The 26,718-nt window shown below is 41.3% G+C and overlaps 1 protein-coding gene across 1 annotated transcript in view; it reads left to right on the top strand.

Moving 5' to 3' along the window:
- SORCS3 (sortilin related VPS10 domain containing receptor 3) overlaps positions 1 to 26,718 on the top strand; it is a gene marked incomplete at both ends in the record, with an annotated part of 585,940 nt that overhangs the window by 304,629 nt on the left and 254,593 nt on the right. The window contains one exon of the mRNA XM_082855021.1: positions 6,887 to 7,045. Coding sequence (XP_082711147.1) covers positions 6,887 to 7,045 — 159 coding nt within the window. The remainder of the gene's footprint in view (positions 1 to 6,886; positions 7,046 to 26,718) is intronic.

Below are 26,718 nucleotides of genomic sequence, written 5' to 3'. Positions count from 1 at the left end.
TCTGTGTGAGCTTGTATTGATATTATTGTTATTTCTTACTGAGCACTAGCTGTGCTAAGAGTCTCCCATTAGGACTCAATTATACAGTAAATTATAGCATTTCTGCTTTTCTATTCAGAGGAAATCTACTTATTCCTATTCAAAGACTGTTTTCAAAGCATTGAACTACAATTTGTTTCCTTTGCATTTCTGGGATTCTGGCAGAGTAAGAGACTGGGAAACCTATAGCTTTCACCCCATTTTATAGATTGCACACAGGAGAAACAGAGCATGGCAACTGAATAAAGTAACATATTCATTAATTTTACAATTTGGGTATTATAAGACTCACCCAGCAGCAGGAAGGTGGGCATTCTGGAAAGATTTCTGGGGAGGATTTTGACATCTTCAATACTAAGTTTGACTGGTTTAGACACAAATAAGCTTATAGGCTTTTGAAAATCTAAGTTGCTGAAGCAAAGCCTTGCCTGATTCCTGACTTACATCTGTGTCTTTTGTAATTTGCAACCCGCCATTAAAATTAGGGCCACCATTATTCAAGTTTCCCAGGAATTTCCTACAAAAAGAATTACTGATCCAAAAAAAGAAAGAAAAAAAAGATATTGTACCATCTGTATGTTGATAAACTCTAAAACTTGTCCATCTCTAACCTGAGATACAGACAATTCATGTACCATAAATGCCCAAATCCATAGAGACAGGTTGTCTGAGGTTCTTACCCCTAAGGCAGTGGTGTGTTTAATTCCTTCATGGGCCAGAGCCTCCCATTGAAGAGATGAGAGTGGTCATTCAGAGCGCAATGGTATTTAGTGAATTGACGATTACCTACTGATTGGTGTTCATTTTGGCGGTGTTGCTATTTGCTAATAGTGTGTTTTTCTTAAAATGTTACTAGGAATGTAAAATAAGTGTAAATTGTAGTTTTGTTCTCCCTCATCCTTTCACATTTTTTAAAAATTGTGGCACTAAAATGTATAACATGAGAGCTACCCTCTTACCAAACTCTTCCAATTGCGCAGTGCAGTATTGTTAACTATAAGCACAGAGTTGTACAGCATATCTCTAGAACTTGATCGTCTTGCAGGCCTGAAGCTTTATACACATTGAACAGCATTCCCCCTTTACCCCCACCACCCATCCCTTTGGTTTTTACCTACAAAACTCAGGGAGCCAAGAGGGAGGCAAATAATCCCCAAATCTCCAACCTGCTTGGCATCACTTCTGACTTCAGTTGTACGCCTATCCTGGGTGATTATAGATCCAGGTTCATGTTTATTTAGCCATTAAGGCCCTGTGCTAAGCTCTTTAATCATTATCTCATTTAATCCTCATCTCATTTAATCCTCTCAAGAGCATTGTAAATTAGAGATAATTATTATCTGTTTTTTTCATAGGTGAGATAACTGATTGGAAAAACTGGGTAATATCCTCAAGTTTACACATAAAGTAGCAGACTGAAGATTTGAACTCAAGACACCTTCCCCCAGAGCCTATGGCATTAATAACTCTGTTCAACCCGAAATGAAAGACCCCCTTCTCCTCTTCCAGCACATGCATACACCCACTGCAGATCTTGTGTCAGGACAAGCTAGAAAAAGAATCAAAGCAAACTGAAGCAAAAGCAAAATAAAACAAAACAAAAAATCTCCAGTGGGAACCCTTCCCTGTTCATATTAGCAAAATCACATAAATGCAGAATTCACAGGTGTCTTAACAGGTATTGCCATAAATTTTATATGTATATCCCTGCAATTAAAGATTCAAAGGCAAGGGTGGTAATTTCTTTGGGTCTGTAGGATCAAACTGTCATAACTATGCCAAGAGTCACATTCCTATTTCATAAATTCAGTCCACAGACAGATTGAATGTGAGTAAAATTTTTTTTTTGTAACAATCTCATTTTAAACGTTTTAAGGAGAGATGTATACTTTCCATGTTGGCATAGTTCTTTTTTTTGTTTGTTTGTTTTTGTTTTTTTTTTTTTTGGCGGTACGCAGGCCTCTCACTGTTGTGGCCTCTCCCGTTGCGGAGCACAGGCTCCGGACGCGCAGGCTCAGCAGCCATGGCTCACGGGCCCAGCTGCTCTGCGGCATGCGAGATCCTCTCGGATCAGGGCTCGAACCCGTGTCCCCTGCATCGGCAGGCGGACTCTCAACCACTGTGCCACCAGGGAAGCCCCTCGGCATAGTTCTTACCACTCCTTGTTTTGCTTTATCTGCTTTGCTCACTTAGTTTACCTGCTTTGCCCTCTTAGGCATTTACCTTTGAAATCCCTTCTTCCCAGTAACGATCTTGGTGGACATGGGATGATTTTCTTTGTATATGTAGTTATAGAAGTAGTTATGTAGATTCATACACAATATACATATTTTACCCTGAGGCTTAACTTCTGCTGAGGCTTTGCTTTCTGATTCTATTTATGTTAATATTATGGTTCCCTCTTTTTCTTTTTTTTAGCGCTAACATTCTATTTCTTCTTTGGTTTCCTGTTCATTAATTCTTCATGTCCTCTTGGCCAAAGGTGGATGTGAGTTAGAGGAGGAAAGGGGCTTTCTTGAAACTGCTTTTGGTGTGTGGATTTCTTAGCGTTGCTTAAAAAAGAATGAAGAGCTGCTTCTCTGACATTCCCTTGTCCCTTGGTAAAGCACAAAGTGCTAAGATTTCAAGGTCCAGAAAAGCATTAGTGTTAGTTTGTGTGTGGCAGGAGGTGGTGGCATTTGAGTCCATCAGAGGAGGTAATAGGCAAGTTGCTTTCCTCCTCTGAGCCTCAGTTTCTTTACCTGTAAAATGCAAGTAATGATATGTCACATAATTTGTTTCAGGTTTCAATAAAATACCCTGTTAAGTGCCCAGCACAGGTTAGGATCCAAAACATGTAGGTTTCTATGTCCCTCCTTCCATTCTTCTCAGACACTAGGATTGAATACAGATACTGCCAGTGATATCAAAGTATATAAAAGGATATTTTTTAACATCTTTATTGAGGTATAATTGCTTTACATTGTTGTGTTAGTTGCTGCTGTATAACAAAGTGAATCAGCTATACATATACATATATCCCCATATCCCCTCCCTCTTGCGTCTCCCTCCCACCCTCCCTATCCCACCCCTCTAGGTGGTCACAAAGCACCGAGCTGATCTCCCTGTGCTATGCGGCTGCTTCCCACTAGCTATCTCTTTTACACCTGGTGGTGTATATATGTCCATGCCACTCTCTCGCTTTGTCACAGCTTACCCTTCCCCCTTCCCATATCCTCAAGTCCATTCTGTAGTAGGTCTGTGTCTTTATTCCTGTCTTACCCCTAGGTTCCTCATGACATTTTTTTTTTCTTAAATTCCATATACATGTGTTAGCATACGGTATTTGTCTTTTACGTCTGCGTCTTTATTCCTGTCCTGCCCCTAGGTTCTTCAGAATCTTTTTTTTTTTTTTTTAGATTCCATATATCTGTGTTAGCATATGGTATTTGTTTTTCTCTTTCTGACTTACTTCACTCTGTACAACAGACTCTAGGTCCATCCACCTCACTACAAATAACTCAATTTCGTTTCTTTTTATGGCTAATATTCCATTGTATATATGTGCCACATCTTTATCCATTCATCTGTGGATGGACACTTAGGTTGCTTCCATGTCCTGGCTATTGTAAATAGTGCTGCAGTGAACATTGTGGTACGTGACTCTTTTTGAATTATGGTTTTCTCAGGGTATATGCAAAAAAAAGGATTTCTGATGAGAATGTCAGAGAAAGGTTGCAATAAAAATGTCCTCTTGCCAACAAAAGCACCCTAAAACCAACACACAATCTCAATAGACCTTAAATATAAGTGTGTTTCTGTACGTGTGCATGCATATATGTGCCACAGTGATATATGTGTAAGCGTACGTGTGCACACACATGTGCCCCATTTGTGTGCGGCTTAGTGTGTTTGTGTATGCAAGTGTGTGGTGTGTGTGCAGGAAGAAACAGGGCTGGACGAAGAGAGTCCATTGCACTAGATATTTGATGGTAACCCTTATTCAGTATATTGTAACTCATGGTATATAAAATAAAAGTTCATTTATGATGTTGGTCTTACCTTCTAATTAAAATCATAGGCATGAAGCTTCTTTATACCTGCATAAAATAAGCAGTTTAATTTCTCTGCACCAGGGGAGAAATGATTTCATTGCCTGTTATGTAGCTCATCGGTACGTGCCAGGAAGCAAGAGAAGGTGGTTATGATAGCTTCATTCTTTCCTTGTATATTTGTCCTTGCAGACTCTGCAAGGAGCATGGGTGCCTCCTCTTCGATGTTTTCAAGGGCAGCAGGGGTGCTTTTACCAGTAGTCCCTACCCTTCGCAGTGCCAAGGGAGGAGAAAGTTATTGTCTATGAATAACCCATCTAAGAGCTTTTCCCCTAGATTATTCACACATGAATGGAAAAAAAGAAAAAACTATACTGCACCCATTTCTCAGAAATTTGCTGATAACTAGTAATAACTTATTTCAATGAAGCCAAAGCAAGTATTTGAGAAAAAGAAAGTAGACTTGTCTTGGAAGCTATAAAGGAATAAAAGAGGAAAATCACTATGAATCTTAGCAGTTAAAGGCATTGAATTTGTTTAAAGCTTACCTCATAATACTAATAGATACTATGGGTAAATTTTTAAAATCCTAGTATTCAATAGTTTTATAAGGTATGGAAATTTTTTTTTTACTTTACTCGGTACTTTGGACCCCATGGTGCAGACTGTGTGTAGCAGTAGCCCTAATAACTGGTGGCGGTACAGCCCAAGACGGGACAAATTATAAGAGGAAATAAACTCATTCAGTCACTGGGCAAAGATTGGAAATTCAAAGAAGTTGGGTGGAGCTGGGTGATAAAGGTCAAAAGGGCTTTGTTGCTGATGGAACCAAACACATACACAAGGGGCAGATCATACCAGGCTAGTTTAAGAATTTTAGAATATAGGAAGATCAGAGATAAGCCACTGAATGGTTTTAGATTATTCTGGCCACAGTGTGCAAAGTGAATTGGAGGGGATACTGGTTGAAGCTGTGAGGATGGCTAGGGGTGTCTTACAGGAATCCAATACAGAGATGGTCACATTTTGGACTAAGGCAATCATGATGGGCAGGGAGAGAACGGATCTGATTTTAGAGTTAGTGAGTAGGTAGAACACGCAGAGCTTAGAGACTAATTACTTATAGGAGGTGAATGGAGAAACAGAGTTAGCGATGGTGTTGCGCTTGGCTTCTCATGGGATGGGTGGTTGGTGGAAACACTCACTGAACCAGGAAGCCCTGAGGGGGAAGAGGGCTTGGATGAGGTACATCCTGGGGCATGCTGATTGTGAGGTGTTGTGAGACATCCAAATAGAAGAAGGCACCAGGCAGCTGAGTTTTCAAGTCTGAAACTCAGAGGAGACCTCAGATTGACATTTAATTTACGAGTTGTCTCCAGAAAGGTGGTAATGAAAAAAATAAATAAAAGTGAGGGTGGAAGTGGTCACCGAGGAACAGTGTGTCGAGCGAAAAGAGAAGAAAGTCAAAACCGAGGGTTGAGGAATAGCCATATTACAAGGGTAATCAGGGAAAGTTGAGTATTCAAAAGAGGTAGAAAGGAGAACCAGAGAAGTATGGTGTTACAGAAGCCCCTGGAAGGAAATGCTTCCAGAAGGATGGAATTGTCAGTGGTAACAAAGACTGCTAAGTGTTTAACTAAGGGACAGCTAGGTCTGAGTATCTCAGTGTTTATTGGATTTAAATACTAGAAAATCACTCACACCTTTAGTGAGACCAGTGCCACTGAGGTCCTGTGAGTAGAAGTCAAATTGCACTGACTGGAGGGGCTTTTAAATCCTGAGAGGTCGATAGTAACCATAGCTATCACTTGTCAAAAATATACACTATGCCAAGCATTGAAAGCCAGTTCTTGTATTGTCAGACCCAGTTCTTGTTGAGGAAACCAAGGCCTCCAGAGGTGAAGTAGCTTTTCAAGGTGACAGTATGACACAGAAGTGTTGATACCCGAATGTGCTCTTTCAGGTGCCAAAGCCTTTTCACTACACCACTGTCCATTTGGCTTGGGGAGGACAAACTTTCCTGAGCATCAATATTTGTCCCAAAGGCCTTTGGGGATATGTGCTTTGGAAAACATCTAGAGCAAAAGGGTCATGAAACCACTTAAATCAATTACATCACTAAAACAGTTTGGAAAGAACAAAACAGTGGGATCTCTTTCATGACTAAAGAGTAGTAAGAGCAGTAGCGTGATGAAGAGTGACATGGAGAATTGACTGAGGGGAGATGAGGAAGCAGAGGTGTGATGCTCCTAAGGTCAGGGGACAGAGGACCACGGGAATAAACTTCCAGTACTTAAAAGTACAAGTACAAACATCAAAAATGAAGGTATTTAAAAGAAGGACCTCGGGCTTCCCTGGTGGTGCAGTGGTTGAGAGTCCGCCTGCCGATGCAGGGGACACAGGTTCCCGCCCCGGTCCGGGAAGATCCCACATGCCGCGGAGCGGCTGGGCCCATGAGCCATGGCCACTGAGCCTGCGCGTCCGGAGCCTGTGCTCCGCAATGGGAGAGGCCACAGCAGTGGGAGGCCCACGTACCGCAAAAAACATAAATAAATAAAAATAAAATAAAAGAAGGACCTCAAAAAAGTGAATCCTCATTTGTATGCAGACCTAACCTTGAACAGTATTTTAGCTCAATTCAGCAATGAGGGACTAAATTGGGTTAGAAAAATATCAATATTTCATCTAGAGGCCCAGATGCCCCTTTCTGTGCTGTGCTGTACAAATACAGATGACTTTATATTTATGCTTTAATTTCTTGTATTTATTCTCTCCTGCTAACTCTGTCTATATTTTCTCCTCTCCCCTCTCTTTAGATCATGCTTCTTAGTGATCCTGAGATGGAGAGCAGTATACTGATCAGCTCAGATGAAGGGGCCACCTATCAGAAATACCGGCTCACCTTCTATATCCAGAGTCTGCTCTTTCACCCCAAGCAAGAGGACTGGGTGCTGGCCTACAGTCTGGATCAAAAGGTGAACAAATACCGGTTTCATTCATGTCCTGTCACTCAGGTACCACCCGGTGAAAAGCACTTGCTTAGTCAATCCAGATGTTGGAGGGGATTCAGTGATATTGTATCCTTCCAACCACGTTGATTGTGTCTGCAGCTGATTAACTTCCCTTTCTAGTCTTTCATATCAAGATATGCAGGCAGATATATTTCATTTATTGACAATGTTATTTGTCATTTCACAGGCTTGAGATAGTTTTCTCTATGATTTTACTCATTTGACCTTTAAAACAACCTTGTGCTGTAAGTAGGAAATGTATATCCATAATAATTTTATGCAACTATAGTAAACAAAGGTGCGGAAAAGCTACGGTGCTTGTTCAAACACAGCTACTAGCTGGAGGAGCCAGGGCTTGGCTGCTGTTGTCAGACTCCAAGTCTAGGAATATCCTATCACACCTGCTGCTTTGAATTGGAATATAACCATTGTTCTCAGTTTAGCAAAGGGAGGGAAGCCTCAAACATGTCCATTTCATTATTTTTTTATTTTTTATTTTTTTGCGGTACGCGGGCCTCTCACTGTTGTGGCGTCTCCCATTGTGGAGCATAGGCTCCAGATGCGCAGGCCCAGAGGCCATGGCTCACAGGCCCAGCCGCTCCGCGGCATGTGGGATCTTCCTGGACTGGGGCACGAACCCGTGTCCCCTGCATCGGCAGGCGGACTCTCAACCACTGCGCCACCAGGGAAGCCCCATTCCATTACTTTCTAAAAGTACATCCAAGATAGAGTAGCCCAGTGAGTCCTTCCCTTTGAGCTTCAGATCCATACATCCAGCTGTGTACTTGACCTTGTCTCCTGTATATCTCAAAAGCTTCTCGATTCAACATATTCCAAAGATGAACTCTTGACCTTCCCCCAGCATAGTTGGTTCTCTTTCAGTATTCCCTAATTGTACTCATTGAGTTGCAAACCTAGGAGGTATCCTTAATATTTCCTGTAGTATGTGTTTATACTATCACCTGAACAATATATTTCCCAAATGTAGATCTTTTCATGCCTTTGCTTAAACTCCTTCAGCATTTTCTCATTACTCGCAGAAAAAGAGACCAAAGTCCTCCGTAGTAGGCTCTATTAGCACCTACTTGGTCTGGTCCCTCCTTCTCTCTCCTGACTCACTGTTAGCACTTCCCTTTCAATGGCCATCTTTCAGTCCCCTCCCCGCCCCAGCTGTCCCCCTTGCTCCCTTTCCTGGGCCTGGGATCTTCTTCCCTAAAGTACACCTCCTCACTGTCAGATCTCAGATGTAGCATCACTTCTGCAGGACGTCTTCCCTAAACTCCCTGATAAAGTTAAATCCCCCTTGGTGTTCTTTCTCGTAAGGCTGTGCACCCTTCCCTTCAAGGGTACCTGTCATGGTTGAGATTTTCCATTGACTGATGTGAATTTGGCATCATCTGTATTTCTCACTAGATTGCAAGCTCTAGGAAGGCAGGACGGTGTCTGGTTTCACTCACAGTTGTAGCACCAGACCCTAGGACAGTGCCTGCTACTTACTGATCATCAGTATTTGTTAGGCAAATGAATTAGTGGATGAATGCATTGGTGCTATGGTAATGAGCCCTTTGTAGCTGATCAACTTATACCTAAGAGACTTAATTCTTCTTTGTATTTCCTGCTTTCTCCAGAACCTTAGTACAGTGTTTGATGCCAAACTATTGTGTAACAATGTTTCAATCAGTGAAAGGAAATGGATAATTATGAACACTATATTGCATAGAGATATCTACAGAATAACCTTGGTTGAAATAGCTTCTTCTCTCTATTCTCTCTTAAGTCCTGAAACAGTTGCTCTTCAGTATATATTTGAATATATAATTTGTAAATGAATGTGTGTGCATGTGCGTGTGTGTGTGTGTGTGTGTGTGTGTGTGTGTGAGATGTCAGCACCTTTAAACAATAATTTCAACATAACCTTTATATCTCTCATTAATAGAGCCTCATGGTAGGCGCCAGGTGCTAAATGCAATTCCCTAAGGACACCCACATGACATTTGCAGAGCGCAAGCCATTGCAAATAAATTTCTTTCATGACATCAGGTGGATATTGTATGAAAGACTTAGCCAAATGTCAGATAGTCTGTGAGTTTAGATGCTTAGTATAGCTAGGAAATTTGAAGATGCATTGAAAAAAAAATCATTTGGATGTTAAATGGTATGGTAATTTATTTAGATGAAACTCAGAACCCTTAACCCATGTGTTTACTTATGCAGAGACAATCTAGGTTAGAGGCAACAGACGTCTCATGCCAAGAGGTTAATAAACCAAATGCAATATGCCTGGTGTCTATAGAAGGACTCTTCTTTTTCTCCAACTCCACAGCACTGAGAACATCTACGGCATTGCTTGTGAAGTACCCTTGTGGATATAATGCATTCAAGATACTTTCCGACTCGGTGGTTGCTTTTTCACTTGGTAAAGATATTTGGAAATGTGGCAGTGGGAGCTGCTGGATTTTTCTAATCACACTGCACATTTCCGGATGTATTCTTCCTTAAGTTCTCTTTCTTGTCGGCATCTTTTGTGTGAAGTGGCTGAGTGTTCTTCAGGTCCGTAAAGTCTCTAACGAGCGCCCTGCCACTCTTAAATAAATGGTGTGAGGAGGCCGATGATCCCCTGGCAACGTTTGTAGAGATGCCATAAAACATCATCCAGGCATCCAGGTCACAGCAGAGTTTTTCTTTATTTCAGGGTAATTTACTGGTTTAGAGTCAAGGAGAGGGATGCCACGGAGCAGCAGATGAAGATGCAAGGGTGGTTGAGATTGATATGCCAATGTCTTACTTCAGACTGCTGCCTTCTCTGATGTGCATGTATTGAGGCGCTGGTTTCTTCTAGAGAAAATGAAAAGTGCTAGTATTAAGGTAACTGCAGCATCAAAGGGAGATGTTTGTGGCAAGGAGTGAATCAATGTTTCCATTATTGTGCCTTTGATGAAATGCACTAGCCATTTCTTTAGAATTGGTAAGGCTATCTCTTTAGTTGTATGTATTACAAAAGACCTAATTGAATGATATTTTAAAAGGACAATATCCAGTTGCTCTACTTTCCAAATTGCTACCCCAAAGCTGCAGGGGACTTGCTAGGAGTTCTTACTCGGTCAGGGCACTGCTGGAGAATTAAGGAAATACCTTCTGGATAGAACAAAATTGTCTAGAAGTTGAGAGCTGCACATGACGTTGTGTTCCTTGAGATGCTGTATGGCAGGTTGTGAATCACCTGGGAAACAGGGCTCGCTTGTACTGGTCAGGGCCTGGTGGGGGGTGAAAGTGATCCAAGCCTTCCAACGTCCAAAGCTATGAAGGGGTATGGAGGTGGGGGCAAATGCACCTTGCACTTGACCCTGTTGAAGGATCATGCCTCTCCAGTTCTGCTGTGTCTCGATCTAGCCAAGTCCTTTCTGTGTCCTGCTCAGTGTGACTTGGGCCTTTGACCAAGTCCTTCTATTCTGGCCATCCTGTGAGTCCTGCCACAGGACTATGGCAGCTCCCCTCTGCCTTACAGATTCTCCTGCCATCTTGCATTTTAATATTCACTGACTCAGTTCTTAGTAAAAACAAGAGATTCTTTCTTGGGTACAAGAAGCTTGGAGATGTTTTATAAAAAATCTTTGAGATTAAAAAAAATAGCAGAAATAATAGGTTATGGTTGACCAGTTGGACATAATAAAAGTTACTCCTCTCCTCTCCTCTCTGAACCAAAGCTCTAGAACATCTTAGGAGAGCTGTATATTTACCCATTATTTAAGAAGCAGGATTCTCTTTTGCTCCCATCAGGCTACTTCCTTGCTGGTGACCGAAACAGCTCACATTGTGACGTTTTGGATTAGCTGGATGGTTCAGTAATCTTACTGAAACTGAGAACTTTTGAAAGATTTTGAGATAGGTTTTGAGGACATTGCAGTCCTCTTAAGAGATAGGTGCTGTTCTCATAGCTATAGAAAGCTGGGTGTTTAAACATCCCTCATTTTGACAAAAGACTCAGTATAGTTTTTTTTTTTTAAAAAAATGGGCACATGCTCATGTATTTACAGATGCATACATCCTGGACAGGGGGACTTCCACGGAGATGGAGAGTTGAAAATAGCTGTTTTTCTGCCTGAGAGGTGGGATCGCAGAGCTCTCTATTATCATGTATCTTCTTGACAAAATGAAACTTTAACAAATCTAGCTGGTTTAGTCATCAGAGATGAGGATCTCAATGGGATTTCAGACTTATTATTTTTCATATGCTTCTGGGCTAGACTGGCCTAGAATTGCCCATAATTTCAATGTAAAAACCACTTTCTGAAACACTAGCACACATAATGAAGGGGTGCTGTTATGGTAATTGGGAGGGAGGTGGGTATGCAACTATGGGGTTTTTTGGTTGCTGTTTTTGTTTTTGTTTTATGTCTGGCTACCCGCCAAGTTCAATAGTAGCTAACAGAGCGACAAGCTGGTTAGGAAGCTGATGCAATTTTAGTCAGGTCACTGGCAAAATAGGGTCTGCAGCAGAGGAGATGGCAGTGGTTCCAGGTAGGTTTTCCTGATTGGACCCTGCCTGGTGCTGCCACACACGAGCAGGACACTGGTGAATTAGGGTGTATCTGGTGTGTGGAGGGCCTGAACATTCAAAGGGAAGTTTAACCTTGTACTTCTAGAATGCTGGATACAGATGAAGCTGTTCCTTTCATTTATATTCTCATGTAAACCCTCAGATTAGAAATGTAATTGCACCAGAGCCTCCAGGATTAGCAGGTGATGGTAGCGTTCCTCAGCAGCCATTGACAGGAGCAGGTTTCGTGGCTCCCCACCTGGTGGGGACAAAGCTGATGGGGATTACCTAGGGATGCTCGTGGTTTTGAAGCTTATTTTCCATGGAATAAGACTAGAACTGAAGGGTGCCTTTTTTTTTTTTAAAAGAAAAACATTGCATTTTCATTAGGTCCTCTTCTGTGCCTGTAAAATCATATGTGCATAATTTAAGAGAAAGAAAAATCCATAGGCCTACTCACCTAGGGGGAGCCCACGCTGATCTTACAGACGTCTCATCAATGCAATAGAAATGTGTTATCTCCATCACCATAGAAACACCAGTTTCCATGAGGCCACTTTCCTGAAGGTGAAAACAAAAACAGTGGGCCCAGCAAGAATGGCCCTATGTTGTATCAAAAAGGTGGCACGGCCACTGTGTTATTCAGATGTTAGAATTAACCTATTTGAGCTGAGTTCTGAATGACCAAACTGGTTTAATGTACAACATTAACTCGCAGTCAGCGATGGTGGTGCAGTAAGAATCTCCAGGCTTTGCAACATTGCTTGCGAGAAAGCTAGTTCAAAGGAACAGCCTTCAGCAAAATATGGATCTGGTGGCCTTTGTCCTCCTAAGCCTGCTTTTTCTATATCGTGTCCCAGACTTCAGTTCTCTGCCGCTACCTCCTATGTGTTCCTTTCGGTAACCTGCCACAGTTCTGTCAGGGAAAAGAACATTTGCTAAAATAATTAATGGAAGATGCAGCGTATATATGTATTAAGAAGGGTACGCAGGTACCTCTTCCCAACAACACTTTTCCCAAAGCAGTTATGCTCTCAGGGTAGAAATTCAGGCGTGGCAATACTTTGGTGAAAGAGGTGACTACAGTTACAGGTGGGCAAAGGGTCACGCAATGCAGCCTCCTCTGGTTGAACGCAACCATTTTCTCTGTGTTCCTCCACCCCTTCCTATATGGAGTGACCTTGTCTTTACACATGCACTGGTCGTTAGTGCTCACACTGCTGCCCAGGGTCCCTAACTCTGATCCCTTTGCCTAATTCTGACCCTAGGTTTCCAGTTTTCCAGTTGGAACTAGGAGTTCTCCTGCTTATTGCTTCCTTTGCAAGCCTCTCTGGACTTAACCACCCAGTCGACCTGACCTCGCCACACCTTCTATCCTCCCTCCATTCTTTGCCTCCGCCGTGACCACTCCCCCTGGTGTGATAGCACCTGGCCTTTTAAAGTCAGGTCAGTCTTTAAACATTTTAAGTCAAAGTGTACTATGCATACAGAAAAGTGCACATATCATGAGCTCAGTGAATTTTCATAAACTGAATACACCTAGGGAACCAGCACCCCGATCAAGATACACAGCATGACCCGAATCCCAGAATCCCCCTTGTGCACTTTTTCAGTCATTACCTTCCACCCGCAGTGGGACTGCTATCAGTTGGGTCATTTTTAATTTCATGCAGATGATTTATGGCTGGCTAAACTGGTGAAGAAATAGACACAAGGTGAATTCTTTGGAAGAAAGGTTGGAAGATATCAAGTGAGGTAAATGACAGAGAAGGAGACTTCTAAAAATATTAACATTAGAGAATTAGTCTAAGCCAAAGGCAAGAATTCATTAATGTTCAGTAAGTCTAACTAATCCAGAGAATTCATAAGGAAGCTTTCAAACGATGCTCATTTAAAATTAATTTAATAGGTTGTATTTTTAAATATGTGTTCCTTTCTGTGCCATAAGAAAAATACCCAATGTTGGCAAAGTTATGGTGAAACTCATTATTACAAAGCTGTATTGATGGTCATGCAAATGGGTTTTCCTTCCTGGTGAACCTCTTGGCCACATGTATCAGAAGACATACACATATTCATAAATTTGATCCAATGATTCAGTTACTTCACTTCTGAGACTGCACCAACAGCATAATACCAAAAAGATTTAAGCATAATAATGTTTATCAAAGTCACTCATAATGGGAAAATCTGGACAGAAATTTACTAACTGCCCAATATTAAGGGACTTTACTTATTTATTTATTTTTTGCGGTACGTGAGCCTCTCACTGTTGTGGCCTCTCCCGTTGCGGAGCACAGGCTCTGGACGCGCAGGCCCAGCGGCCATGGCTCACGGGCCCAGCCGCTCCGCGGCATGTGGGATCTTCCCGGACCGGGGCACGAACCCCCCCACATCGTCAGGCGGACTCTCAACCACTGCGCCACCAGGGGAGCCCCAAGGGACTTTAAGTCAGGATATATACATTGGCCAGAATATTATTCAGCCATTGAGATGGTGGTCATGATGACCGTGTAGCAACATGGATACATATTAATATCTATTTAATACTTGTGTAAGGTCGGATCTTAACAAACGGCACCGCGAAACAGAGGAAAGCTTCAAGTGAGCTTTATTAGGGAGCGCTCCCGGGCGAGGTTCACTGGTCCGAGAGAAAGGGGCCAGAGAAGTCGCGCCCGGGTGAAGGTTGGGCAAGATTTTATAGGGGAAGAAGGGAAAGGGGTGTGGTGAATCTGGGAGGGCTCAGGGTATTCCTTATTTGGTGGTCTTTTCGGGTATCCTGGGGAACCGTTAGTCCCGCCCCTCGAAAGCCGGGAAGGCTGGGCTGGGTTCAAAGTCCCCAGGTCAGTTCCTGGAACTGGGTGGTCCGGAATGTCTCCAGGGCAGTTTCTGGAACTGGGTGGTCCGGTGAATTTCAGTCTGATGCAACCTGTGAATCTGATTGTGTTCCCCTGCCTTGGGCCAGTTGGCCTTACAACATGTATATCTCATATTGCATACATTATATGTATATATAAATTCATACATGATTCATATTAAATAAGCGAGTGCTCTTTGAATAGAAGTATGTAACAAATAAAATAAGATGAAGGAAGGAGGGAAGCAAAGAGGGAAGGAAGGAGAAAAAGTTTTAGATGGTAGGAAATATTCCCAAACATTACCTGAGTTATCTTAAGATGATGGAATTATGTTTGTTTTTTAATAACATTCATTTTTTAAATTTTGTATTATTTCATTATAGATTAATTTTATGATTAAAGAATTCTGAAAAGTAATCTACCTTGAACAGCTTATTGAACATAGCTTATGTTCAATTATAAGGCAGTGATCTTAAAAAAGGTTTTAGGTGTGAATAAGGCCAGTTTAAGTAAAATCATTTCAAGTCACTATTAAACTACATTTTCAAGAGGCAGTGTGGTGTAGAGGAAAATTTCCCTAACTAGGAATATAACAAGTCTGACGTTTCTCTTTTCTTTAGCTTTGCTTTTCACTGTGGTCCCTTGTGAACTGTGAAACTCTAGGAACTATTTTTTTCTCCTAACAGAAAGTATTCTTGTTGGGTATAACCTCAATAGTTACTATTTACAACTCAGTGATAGATAGAGGTTTTATTATTTAGAAGAACCCACTAGAGATGGATGTTAAGGAAGCGCTTTATTCTGGTGATTTTTCAGATGAAATTTGTGGCTATATCCTAAAATTGAATTAGCATTTGGTTATGTGATTTGACAGCTGTAATGGAAACAAATACTCTGGAGCCAAGAGGCGCAGACATACGCAATGAATTGGAGTTTGCGCCTAGTGACTCTTACACTCCCCATGTTTCGTTACTCGGTGTTGAAGATATAGGCGCTTCTCAGAAATGGAGATATATGTCGTTAAGTATCTCCTGTCTATGGGCACTGATGGGTGCTTTCATATACATGGTTACATTGAATCTGCATCGGAATCTGCAAAGTGGGTGTTATTATTTCCAAGTTACATGTGAGCATGTGATTCTTGAAGGCAATATCCACCTGGTCAAGGTCACCCAGAAAGTGAGGGGCCTGGCCTGCTCCTCTAAGCCTGGCTGAGACCCCCCCCCCAGTATGACCACCACACCTCGCTCTGGCTAGTAGATGGACAGACTTTCCACCGCCTCAGGGCAGAATTCCATAGGGGCCACTTTACATTGAAACTTAACCCCAGAGAACACGGTACTCGTGAGACGGCGAAATCAGCTGGACGGAGGCCAGACCTTCAGATGAATCTAGTTTCTTCTAGCGCGTCCCTCAGGTCCCTCAGCCAATGGCACTCGCCGAGTTGGAACCTTGAGTAGGAAAGCCATCACGTTGTTTCCTGATGATAGGTCATAGGACTAGGTAATTCTGCCTATGGAAGAAAATAAACAACAAAGCAGTTGTTGTTTTTTTCGGGTTTCATCCAGTGTTGCACACTTTTCCCATCCATTTGTTCCAGTGTTTGGGTTAACATGTAGATTAAACAAGTCTTTGCCATTCAAATAGGTAATACTATAATCTGGGTTTTTTAAGGAAGTTATGGAGACATCTGTAACATGGTAATGAAGATAGAAGTTGAAATCATTTAACTTCATTTACAAACCATGAATATGTATTATGCTTTAAATGAAAAGAAGGGCTAAAACAGATATAGTGTTTGTTCAATTTGCTAAAGAGAAGACAATTTGTCAAGATTTTTTTCCCCCAAAACTCAAGCAGTGTGCAAATGCAGGAAAATCAGACCCCCATGTTAATTCCGTGGCATGATGAATATTTTTATAATCCTAATTAGTACCAGCCATTTAGTCTAGCAATTTCCCCCAATCTAGCCAATTTGAAATTAAAATAGATGCCTTGATTACAAAACTCATTAGCAAAGAAGCACCCTTCTCACTAACCAGTTCATTTAAAATGCACAAACTGAATGAAGTGTGGAACACTTGTGTTGTCAATTGGCATAAGTGAAGTGAGTCTTAATTGGAAGCATTGTGAAGTATTTGTATCGCTGCATGTTTCACTGCAGTGTAATATATCATTCATTAAATGTAACAAAAGCAACTTTTAAATGGTTTAATTAAGCGAAGTTGGTGTGCTTGGTAATTTTTATAAAGTCGAATGTCACAATTGTCTGCATTTGGAGTACCGATAGGTATGAAAGTCAGGAAGATGAAGTCTGACTCTGCATTTATCACTCCAATTATGTGGAGAATGGCAGGTTTAATGTGAGAGGAGAAAATTAAATTATAGAGCATTGATTTCTTACTTAAAAGTACCCACATGCGTATTGTCCTTGTGCATTTGGACATGGAAACTCCAGAAATGCCTGATTTATGGCTGAGAATGAAGGGGAAGGCCTGAGGACTTGGAGTGAAATGAAAGGAGAAAATAACAGTTGGGGATTTTATTTTTGTAATTTCTTTTTTAATTTTCTTTTTTTAATCAAGGGAGGAAGTAGTAGGTGGAGGGAAACTCTATCCAATATTATTTTTGTCTACTCAAAAGAGCAATAGAGATGTGCAGCACTGTAGATTGCTGTTCTGTCTAAGCCGAATGTGGTGGGAGTGGGAGAGGAGGGGGAAACTAACTTTGGACCAGGGAAATACTGGAAACGGGGTGCTACGGAAGTCCTGAACGGGGGCCGGAAAACAAGGAGTTCGGGGCTGGTTTTTCAGTGGAAGAGACTGTAGTGACCGGTTTATAGGCATAAAGTGTAAGACAAGCGCAGAAGTTGCTTTCTGTTGGTGCTTATTCTCTGTGCAGTCCAGATGTCAGCTGTTACCTCATATTTATGGACTGTTTCAGCCCCACATCAATGAGGATGCAAAACTCAGCCATGTCACTGATTTCCATGAGAAATCTAATTTTAGCAGACACGGAGGATGTCCTGCCCATATCCATTTGGCATTCCCATTGTAATAGAAATGCTCCCACTGACATCTGATTGCAAGATTTGCATTTCTTTGCTGGCGGGCTTTCTCCAAAGCTTCTAGGGCAGGGGGTCCCCAACCTTTTTGGAACCAGGGACAGGTTTCATGGAAGACAGTTTTTCCACGGGGCGTGGGGTGGGATGCGGGGGATGGTTCAGGCCATAATGTGAGCGACGGGGAGCAGCCCATGAAGCTTCACTCGCTCGATCGCCTGCCGCTCACCACGTGCCGTGCGACCCGGGGTGGGGGGGACGGGGGCCGTTCGTGACCCCTGCTCTAGAGGCTACTTTACCCATTTCTATAGAAGTACCAGGGAATTAACATGTGGGAGCAGCCCTCAGCCAATGACCAACAAAATTTGGTGTAGCGACACCATGGTTTCCTCACTTCTCATGTGGAACAACTCCCAAGAGTTTTACACTTTTTTCCAGCATTTCCCAATGGGATTAAACTCTAGTTGCCCAGAGAGTTAGCTGGCTTTATAACATACTGTATATTAACTGCCCTCCATTGGCTGTAATTTCTCTACTGCTATACTATCTCCCAAATAAACTACTTAGCTCTTGTCTCCGTGTCTGCTCCTGGGGGAACTCTAACCAACTATGACAAGCATTTTGTGACTGGTGGTGGTAGCGGAAGATTTCTGAGGTCAAGGACAGGGGCCAAGGCATATAAATTTTCACCTCCTTTGACATTTCTGTGTTTCTAAGTTCCTCCTGGGCTGTGCCACCCTCTAGTTTTCCTCACTGTTATAATCTGAATAAATGCTCCCTCCCCCAAAGACGTCCACCTCTGAATCCTCAGACCTGTGAATACATTTCCCTAAAGGGCAAGAGGGGCTTGGCAGATGTGCTGAAGGTAAGGATCTTGAGATGCGAAGGGTGTCCTGCATTACCAGGTGTGCCCAGTGTAATCACAAGGGCTCTTGTAAGAGGGAGGCAGAAGAGTTTAAAAAGGAGATGTGACAATAGAAGCAGATGTTGGCAAGATGTTCTTTGCAGATGGGGCCACGGGGCAAGGAATGCAGGAAGCCTCTAGAAGCTGGAAAAGGCAAGGAAATGGGTTCTCCTCCAAAGCCTCCAGAAGAAAGAAAGCCCTGTCGTTACCCAGTCCAAGCTCGCTCTGCTCGCCGCACGACAGGCCAATAAATCGGAGATGAGGTGTTGAGGCAAGGAAGACGACTTTATTCGGAAAGCTGGCAGGCCGAGAAGATGGGAGACTAATGTCTCTAAATAACCATCTTATCGGGGTTTGGATGCCAGTTTTCTTTTATAGCACAGAGTCAAGGAGGAGATGAGGAAGTAAAGTAAAAAGGCCATAAGTTTTGCAAATGTCCCCTGGAATGGCCAGCCTCAGGGAGATGATGTGTTAATTTCTTCTTTCTTGCAGCCATCCACAGGTGGACAGGGTCCGGATGTTTCCCTGAACAAAGGCCCTTTGGTTTAACATTCAGGCAGAGAGGCAGAGTTCCCCAAGGCAGGCCATTATGTACAGACAATATCCTTTTAGTGAACAAAAGCAACGGGAAGCAAAGATTAAAGTAAAAGAAACAGATCCAACATCTAGTCAGATTTGGCTTTTCCCTGTTACACTGTTGACACCTTGATTTTAACCCCAGGAGACTCATTTGAACTTCTGACTTCCAAAACTATAAAATAATAAACTCCTGTTGCCTTAAGCCACTAAGTTTGTGGTAATTTGTTACAGCAGCGAGAGGAAACTAACACACTCACTGACCTTCCCTTGGCTTCAGTGGGTCTTCTGTCCCACAGCAGACAAAATTCTCTACTTATCTGCACCTACTTCTTGGAAGCCCAGGCATCCACAGATCCAAACACAGGCCATCTAGGTCATAGTTATGACCCCTCTTTACATTGATACATGCAGTCGTGAAATAAGAAGAGTTCCCCCAAAGAGGAATTATGGTGAAAAAAACCACAAACCTGTTCCCCGTCTTGTCACATATTGTATTAATTTGCTAGGTCTGCTGTAAGACTGGGTGGCTTAAACAGCAGAAATGTAAGGTCTCACAGTTTTGGAAGCTTGAAGTCTGAGATCAAGGTGTCAGCAGGGTTGGTCTCTTCTGAGGCTTCTCTCCTTGGCTTCTAGATGGCTGTTCTCTTTGTACTTCACAGAGTCTCCCCTCTGTGTGTTTCTGTGTCTTAATTTCCTCTCCTTATATGTAACATTGCTTTAGGGCCCACCCTAATAACCTCATTTTAACTTAACTCTTTAAAACCTCATCTCCATAAATAGTCACATTCTGAAGCACTGGGGATTAGCATTCCACATATGGATTTGGAGGGGATACAGTTTAGCCGATAACATAAATGCGTGTCCAGGTTGCTAAGTGATGAAAGTCTTACTGCCCTTTGGGTCTGTAATGCCCTGTGTAAGGAGAGGGTAAGAGTCTCCTCTGTGTAGCATGAATGCTTCTGAGGCAAGTGGAATGGAACCAGCCTCCAGGAAGGATGTGCTATGAAGTTGGGTGGGGGGGGTTAAGGAAGTGAGGGTGAGGCTTATCCCTGGGATGGAAACCTCATGAGAGTCCCTGAGACTGGTCAGGAAGGTCTCAAGGGCTCTGACCCTGGGTTAAGTTAGGGAATCATGGAGGGCACAAGAGAAAAGATGCAGAACACTGGGGAACAGTTTGAAAGAAATCTCTGCTAGAAACTTATTTTTGAGAATCATGGCTGTTTGCTTGTGTAAGCTAGATTTGGTGTGTTTGATTTTGTTTCTGATGCTTGGTTTTTGTTCTCTCTTTGCATTTGAAAATGTCAGTAGATCTCACAGAAGGAGGTTTGAATGACCTGAAGGTGTTATACATCTTCTTACAGTTCATCATTGGCTTCCCCATAGCTTGGAAGATAAAGTCAGCTCAGCACACAGACCATCGTAGTTTGGATGCTGTCTTACTTTCTAGCCCTTTTCCCAAGCCCTTTGTTCACTCATGCAACAGGGAAATGTATCCTCTCGGTTCAGCCCAGAATACCTTGACATAGACACTTCCCTCCGGGAGTCCTTTTCTCCTTCTTTATCTAGTTATCTCTTTATCTTTTACAACTCAGTGCAAATCTGACTTTCTAGAGAAAGCTTTCTCGACTTTTAAGAAAAATCTAGAAAAAAGCTATTTTCACATCAGCGTACTGGAAAACTTTTTATTTTATGGTTTTATATTTTTTAAGTACATGAGGGGTAGAGAGACCAAAATGTATCTCAGTGTTTAGGACATCCAAAGATCTTAAATTGTCCCTGGGCGAGAGATAAGGAAGACCTGAATTAAGATAATAATTTTGGAGTTGAAAAGAAAGGGGAAAAAATTATAGAGGGATTTGAAAATAGAAGCAGATTTGGTGACTGCATGGAAGTCACAGGAAGAAGGGGAGCCTGATAATCCCGACGTGGCAAAGGACACCATTGATCCGATGGTCTGATTGCCTGCAAAAATATCTAAGGCCGTGAGCTGTGCCCACGGCACATTTCTTTCCTGACACAGGAGGTGTTTGTTTCTCAAGCACACTGAACGGGAGAGGGGAGGCCCTAGTAGGCATTGCCACCAGGGTGTAACATGGAGGGGACGACGACCTCCTTTTGTGGTTGTTTTTCCCTTCGGCTGCTTTTCTGACATTTTGCCCCATGCCTCCCTTGGCTGCTCTTGAGTGCCAGAGGCAGCAGCCAGCAGTGTCTGTCTGAGAAAGCTCTTGAAACAGGCTTTTTAAAACAGAGACTTCTTGGGCTTCCCTGGTGGCGCAGTGGTTGAGAGTCCGCCTGCCGATGCAGGGGACACGGGTTCGTGCCCCGGTCCGGGGAGATCCCACATGCCGCGGAGCGGCTGGGCCCGTGAGCCATGGCCCCTGAGGCTGTGCTCTGCAACGGGAGAGGCCACAACAGTGAGAGGCCCGCGTACCGCAAAAAAAAAAAAGAATTAGCTTTAAAACGGAGACTTTTTAACTTGAAGCGCTTGGTAGAGATACCAGGGATTGTAATCCAGAAGCTTTGTGATAGGTAGCTGGGGAATGAGTGAGGAAGAAAAGATAGATTCACTTTTCTCTATTCAAATATTATTTTACTAATATTGGACTTGAATGTTTCATAATTAAGATTCTGAAAGGTGGTTGAGGAATCTACTCTGTCCTGTGTTTATCTGAGGCATGGATGGTCTCTGGAACCTTCTAGCCCAGAGGCTCCAGCCCCAGAAGGGAGCTTTCAGGTCTGACTAGCAGATCAATACGCTTGATAGAGTCTGTCTACCCTTAGGTTTATACAGTCTCTTTCCCTTTTTGATGCTGAAAAATGCCACTTTACTAATCAGGTAAAAAGCTGATATTATTCATTTAATCACCATTACAGGTATCACAACTTAATTATTAAAAATAACTGAAAAGTATGCTGTGACGTTTGTCTTTTTTCTCCCAAGTAACTTACTAACAGATACCAGACAAATTCTAACAGAGATTCATGTTTTAGAATCTTGAAAAAAATTTTTCTAAAATGAATATTGACAAAATAAATGGGAAAACGAAGAAAAGCTTAAAGGGCAGAAGCCATCTCTTATTTTTTAGTGTATTTAATTTCAAGGATCAACAACCTGCTCTTTATCACCCAGACACCAGGTCAAAATACTATATCCAACAAGTGCTTATTGAGCGCTTACTGTGTACCAGGACCTAGAGAAGCGGGAATGAAGGATACTGATACTATCTCTGCTGTCATAGAAAGAGAAGCATTGATCAAATGAGTAATTGATGGCAATGGTGATAAGTCTGCAAAGGGTTCTAGGTATTGAATCTTTGCCACAGCAGTTTCATTGCAAGCAGTTTCACTGCATAACTAACTGGCCAGAGGAAAATTTTGCTGTAAAAGATAAAATAATGAAAATAAAAGAGGGGCATTAAAAAGGACACCATGAGACATGAAAAGTAATAACATTTAAAAAAAGATTTCATTGTGAAAAATGAAAATACAAAAAAAAAATTGAATACATTTAAAATGTGTGTAGATCGATAGTTATCGTCATATTCGGGTATATCTTAGAGAAACCTATGATAATTTGTTTCTCAGAGTCGATCATTAAGGATTCAGGATCTAATGTTGGACATAGATTCTTCACGATATAGAAAAATCTGCTGTAAATCTCTTCAGATTTCCCTGGAAGGAAAACAGAGGAAGGATGCTATTTCTTATAGGTAATGTATATAACTGGTAGAACATATCTGGACTTCATTTAACTGTTCCATCACATGCCCAATTCTTAGATTACACCAAATCATCAGAGCCGGGTTCGTGCCAACTACCAAAATTCTATCTACATCATGTTCTATACTATCAAATAGCAAAAAGTTTTTACCATTTTCAAGAAACTTAAACTCATCAGGAATCATGTAATCATTTCTTTTTGGGGGCGTAGGAGGAGCTTGACTCTTCTTCTTTTGCCTCCAACTTATGTTGTGTGATAAATTTGGTAAAGATGGCATGAGCGCACGAGCTGTTGTATCTAAATCAGACAAAGACTGGATAATTAAAGCTCCCAAAGCCTGGTGTGAAGTACAAGCCGCCTCTTTTATATTTGCCATAGCTTGGTAAACTTTTGGTTTTGACGGGTGGGAGGGTGACTGGGCTTACTGAAAGATTTGCAAACTGCTTTGTTACCATTTTCTAGTATAGTGTGCAGTCTGGCGTTGCACTCTCTTGTCTCATACTTCAGTAAGTTTTCTTATCACCCTATTTTCGAATAGAGTTGTTATCATCCACTATTTTCAGACCACCATGTCTACTCATCACGGTATAGACCATTATGAGACCTAAGATTTAAACAATAGAAAAATGGGAGTAGTGTGTCAATGATGAAATGAAGCCAAATTGTCAACCAGTTATTTTATCTTTTATGGCAAAATTGCATTACGGCTAATTAGTTGTACTGTGAAATTGCTTGACCCAAAGGTGTTTATGGTGAAAATGCCAGACCTGACAAAATAAGACTGTAGATTGTTATGAGAGCATATTTTAGGGAGAAGGTCTGACCTAACTTCAAAAATGTTTTCTATAGCACTTGAAGAGTTAGATCTTGAAGATATATATATAGAAGAGTTAGGGTATTCTCTTGGCATTAAGTGCTCATAAACATTGTTTAAACTAAAACTAAGGTCACTCTGTGAGTTGCCTGCAGATGTTTATAAACAACTTTATTGAGGTATAGTTGATATTCAATAACTGCACACATTAAAGTGTACTAATTTGATAAGTTTTGATGCTAATGCGCCCATGCATTCATAACTAGGATCAAGAAAGTCAGTGTATCCATCACCCCCTTGTTCTCCTTTGTAATTCCTTCCTCTCACCCTTCATCCCCTCACAGCATTCACAGTTGGGCATTTGTTCACAGTAACTATAGATTAGTTTACATTCTCTAGAATTTTATATAAAAGGAACTAAACATTATGGACTCTGTTTTTACACAGCTTTTTTCTCTTATCATAATATTTTGAGATCCATCCATGTTGTTGCGTGTATCAATAGTTTATGATTTTTTTCCTGGGGAGTAGTCCATTGTATGGATATACCAAAATTGATTTATCCGTTCACCTATTAATGGGTTAATCTAGGTTTTGGCTGTTACACATAAAGCTGCTATGACCATTCCTGCACAAGTTTTTGTATAGACATATGCTTTTGTGTCTCTTGGACAGATGCTTAATAGTGCAGTGATTGGATCATTCGGTGGATGTAGCTTCAGATTTTTGAGAACATGCCAAACCGTCTTCCAGGGTGGTTGTGCCATTTTACATTTCCAGCAGCAGCAGCACATGAGAGTTATAGTTGTTCCCCTCCTCATCCACACTTGTTATAATTGGTTTTTAATTAATTAATTAAACTGAAATATAGTTGACATACAATATTCTGTTAGTTTCAGGTATACTACATAATGATTTAATGAGTTGAGGTTTGCATATGTTATGACATGATCACTGTGATAAGTTTAGAAACCACCTGTTCCCATGCAGAGTTATTATATTATTATTGACCATATTCCTTATGCTGTATATTACATCCCTGTGACTTATTTATTATATAACCGGAGGTTTGTACCTCTTAATCCCCTTCAATTATTTTGCCCACCTCCAACCCCCTCACCCCCTCCCTTTGGCAACTAATTCATTTGTTGTCTGTATCTATGAGTTTGTTTTCATTTTGTTTGTTTCTTTGTTTTGTTTTTTAGATTTTACATATAAGTGGAGAACGTGCAGTGTTTGTCTTTCTCTGACTTATTTCACTTAGCATAATACCTTCTAGATCCATCCATGTTGTTGCAGGTGGCAATATTTCATTTTTTAATGGCTGAGAAATATTCTATTGTATATATGTATGTATCACATCTTCATTATCCATTTGTCTGTCAGTGGACACTTAGGTTGCTTACATAGCTTGGCTATTGTACATAATACTGTAATGGACATCACAGTGCATATATCTTTTACATTGGTGGTTTTGTTTCTTTGGGTAAATACTCAGAAGTGAAATAGCTAGATCATATGACAGTTCTATTTTTAACATTTTAAGAAACCTCCGTACTGTTTTCCATAGTGGCTGCATGAATTTACAGTCCCACCAACAGTGTGTGAGGGTTTCCTTTTCTCCACATCCTTGCCAACACGTTTTGTTTGTTGTCTTTTTGATAATAGGCATTCTGACAAGTGAGGTGGCATCTTGTGATTTTGATCTGCAATCCCCTAATGTTTAGTGATGTTGAACATCTTTTCATGTGTCTGTTGGCCATTTGTATGTCTTCTTCGGGGCAGTGCATATTCAGGTCCTCTGCCCACTTTTAAATCAGGTTGTTTGTTTTGTTTTTATTTTTTTTTGCAGTACGCAGGCCTCTCACTGTTGCGGCCTCTCCCGCTGCGGAGCACAGGCTCCGGACACGCAGGCTCAGCGGCCATGGCTCATGGGCCCAGCCGCTCCGGGGCATGTGGGATCCTCCCGGATCAGGGCATGAACCCGGGTCCCCTGCATCGGCAGACAGACTCTAAACCACTGCACCACCAGGGAAGCCCTGTTTGTTTTTTTGATGTTGAGTTGTATGAGTTCTTTGTATATTGTGGATATTAACCCCTCATCAGATATATCATTTGCAAATATCTTCTCCCATTCAGTAGGCTGCCTTTTCATTTTGTTGACAGTTTCTTTGCTTTCCAAAAACTTTTTAGTTTGACGTACTCCCATCTGTTATAGTTATTTTTTAAAATGTTAACCCGTCTAATAGGTGTATAGTGATATTTCATTGTGATTTTAATTTTCATTCTCTTAGTGATTAAGGATGTTTTGAGCATCTTTTCATATGCTTATTTGCTATCTAGATTATTTATTTGTTGATGTCTCTGAGCAAATATTTTGCCTACTTAAAAATTGGGTTGTTTTTGTCCTATTATTGAGGGTTAAGAGTCCTTCTTAAAAACTGGGTTGTTTTTGTCTTATTATTGAGGGTTAAGAGTCCTTCTATACTCTGGATAAAAGTCCTTTATCAGATATATGTTTCGCAGATATTTTTCTCCCATACCATAGCTTGTCTTCTAATCCTCCTTACAGTGTCTTTCAATGAAGAGACTCTTGTAATTTTGATGAAGGGTAGTTTTTCAGTTATTTATTTTTGGATCATGCTTTTGGTGTCATGCCTAGGAAATCTTTGCCTGTCAAGTTTATAAAGATTTTCTCCTCTGCTCTTTTCTAGATGCTTTATCGTTTTAAGTTTTATATTTAGGCCGTAGGATCTATTCTGAGTTAATTTGCATATGGCGTGAGGTATGAGTCAAAGTTTATTATTATCGCATGTGGATGCCAAATTAGTCCAATGCCACTTATTGAAAAGACCATTATTTCTCCATTGAACTGCCTTTGCACTTTTGTCAAGAATCAGTTGTCCATATATATACAGGTATATTTCTGGACTCTATTCCATTTCAACCATTTATTTGTCTATCTTGACACCAGTGCCACATTATCTTGATTATTGTAGCTTTATAATGTCTTGGGAGTAGGTCTCTTGAAGTTGTTCTTACTTATTAAAGTTGTCTTGGTCATTCTAGGTACTTTGCATTTCCATAAAATTTGAAAGTCAGCTTGTCAATTTCTACCCTCCAAAAAAGGGTTCTGGAATTTTTATTAAGATTACATAAAGTC

The sequence above is a fragment of the Leucopleurus acutus genome (assembly GCF_964270905.1).
Source record: "Leucopleurus acutus genome assembly, chromosome: 14".
Classification (NCBI taxonomy): domain Eukaryota; kingdom Metazoa; phylum Chordata; class Mammalia; order Artiodactyla; family Delphinidae; genus Leucopleurus; species Leucopleurus acutus.
Note: the sequence above shows the minus strand (reverse complement) of the source record. Positions and strands in the feature narration are given on the sequence as shown.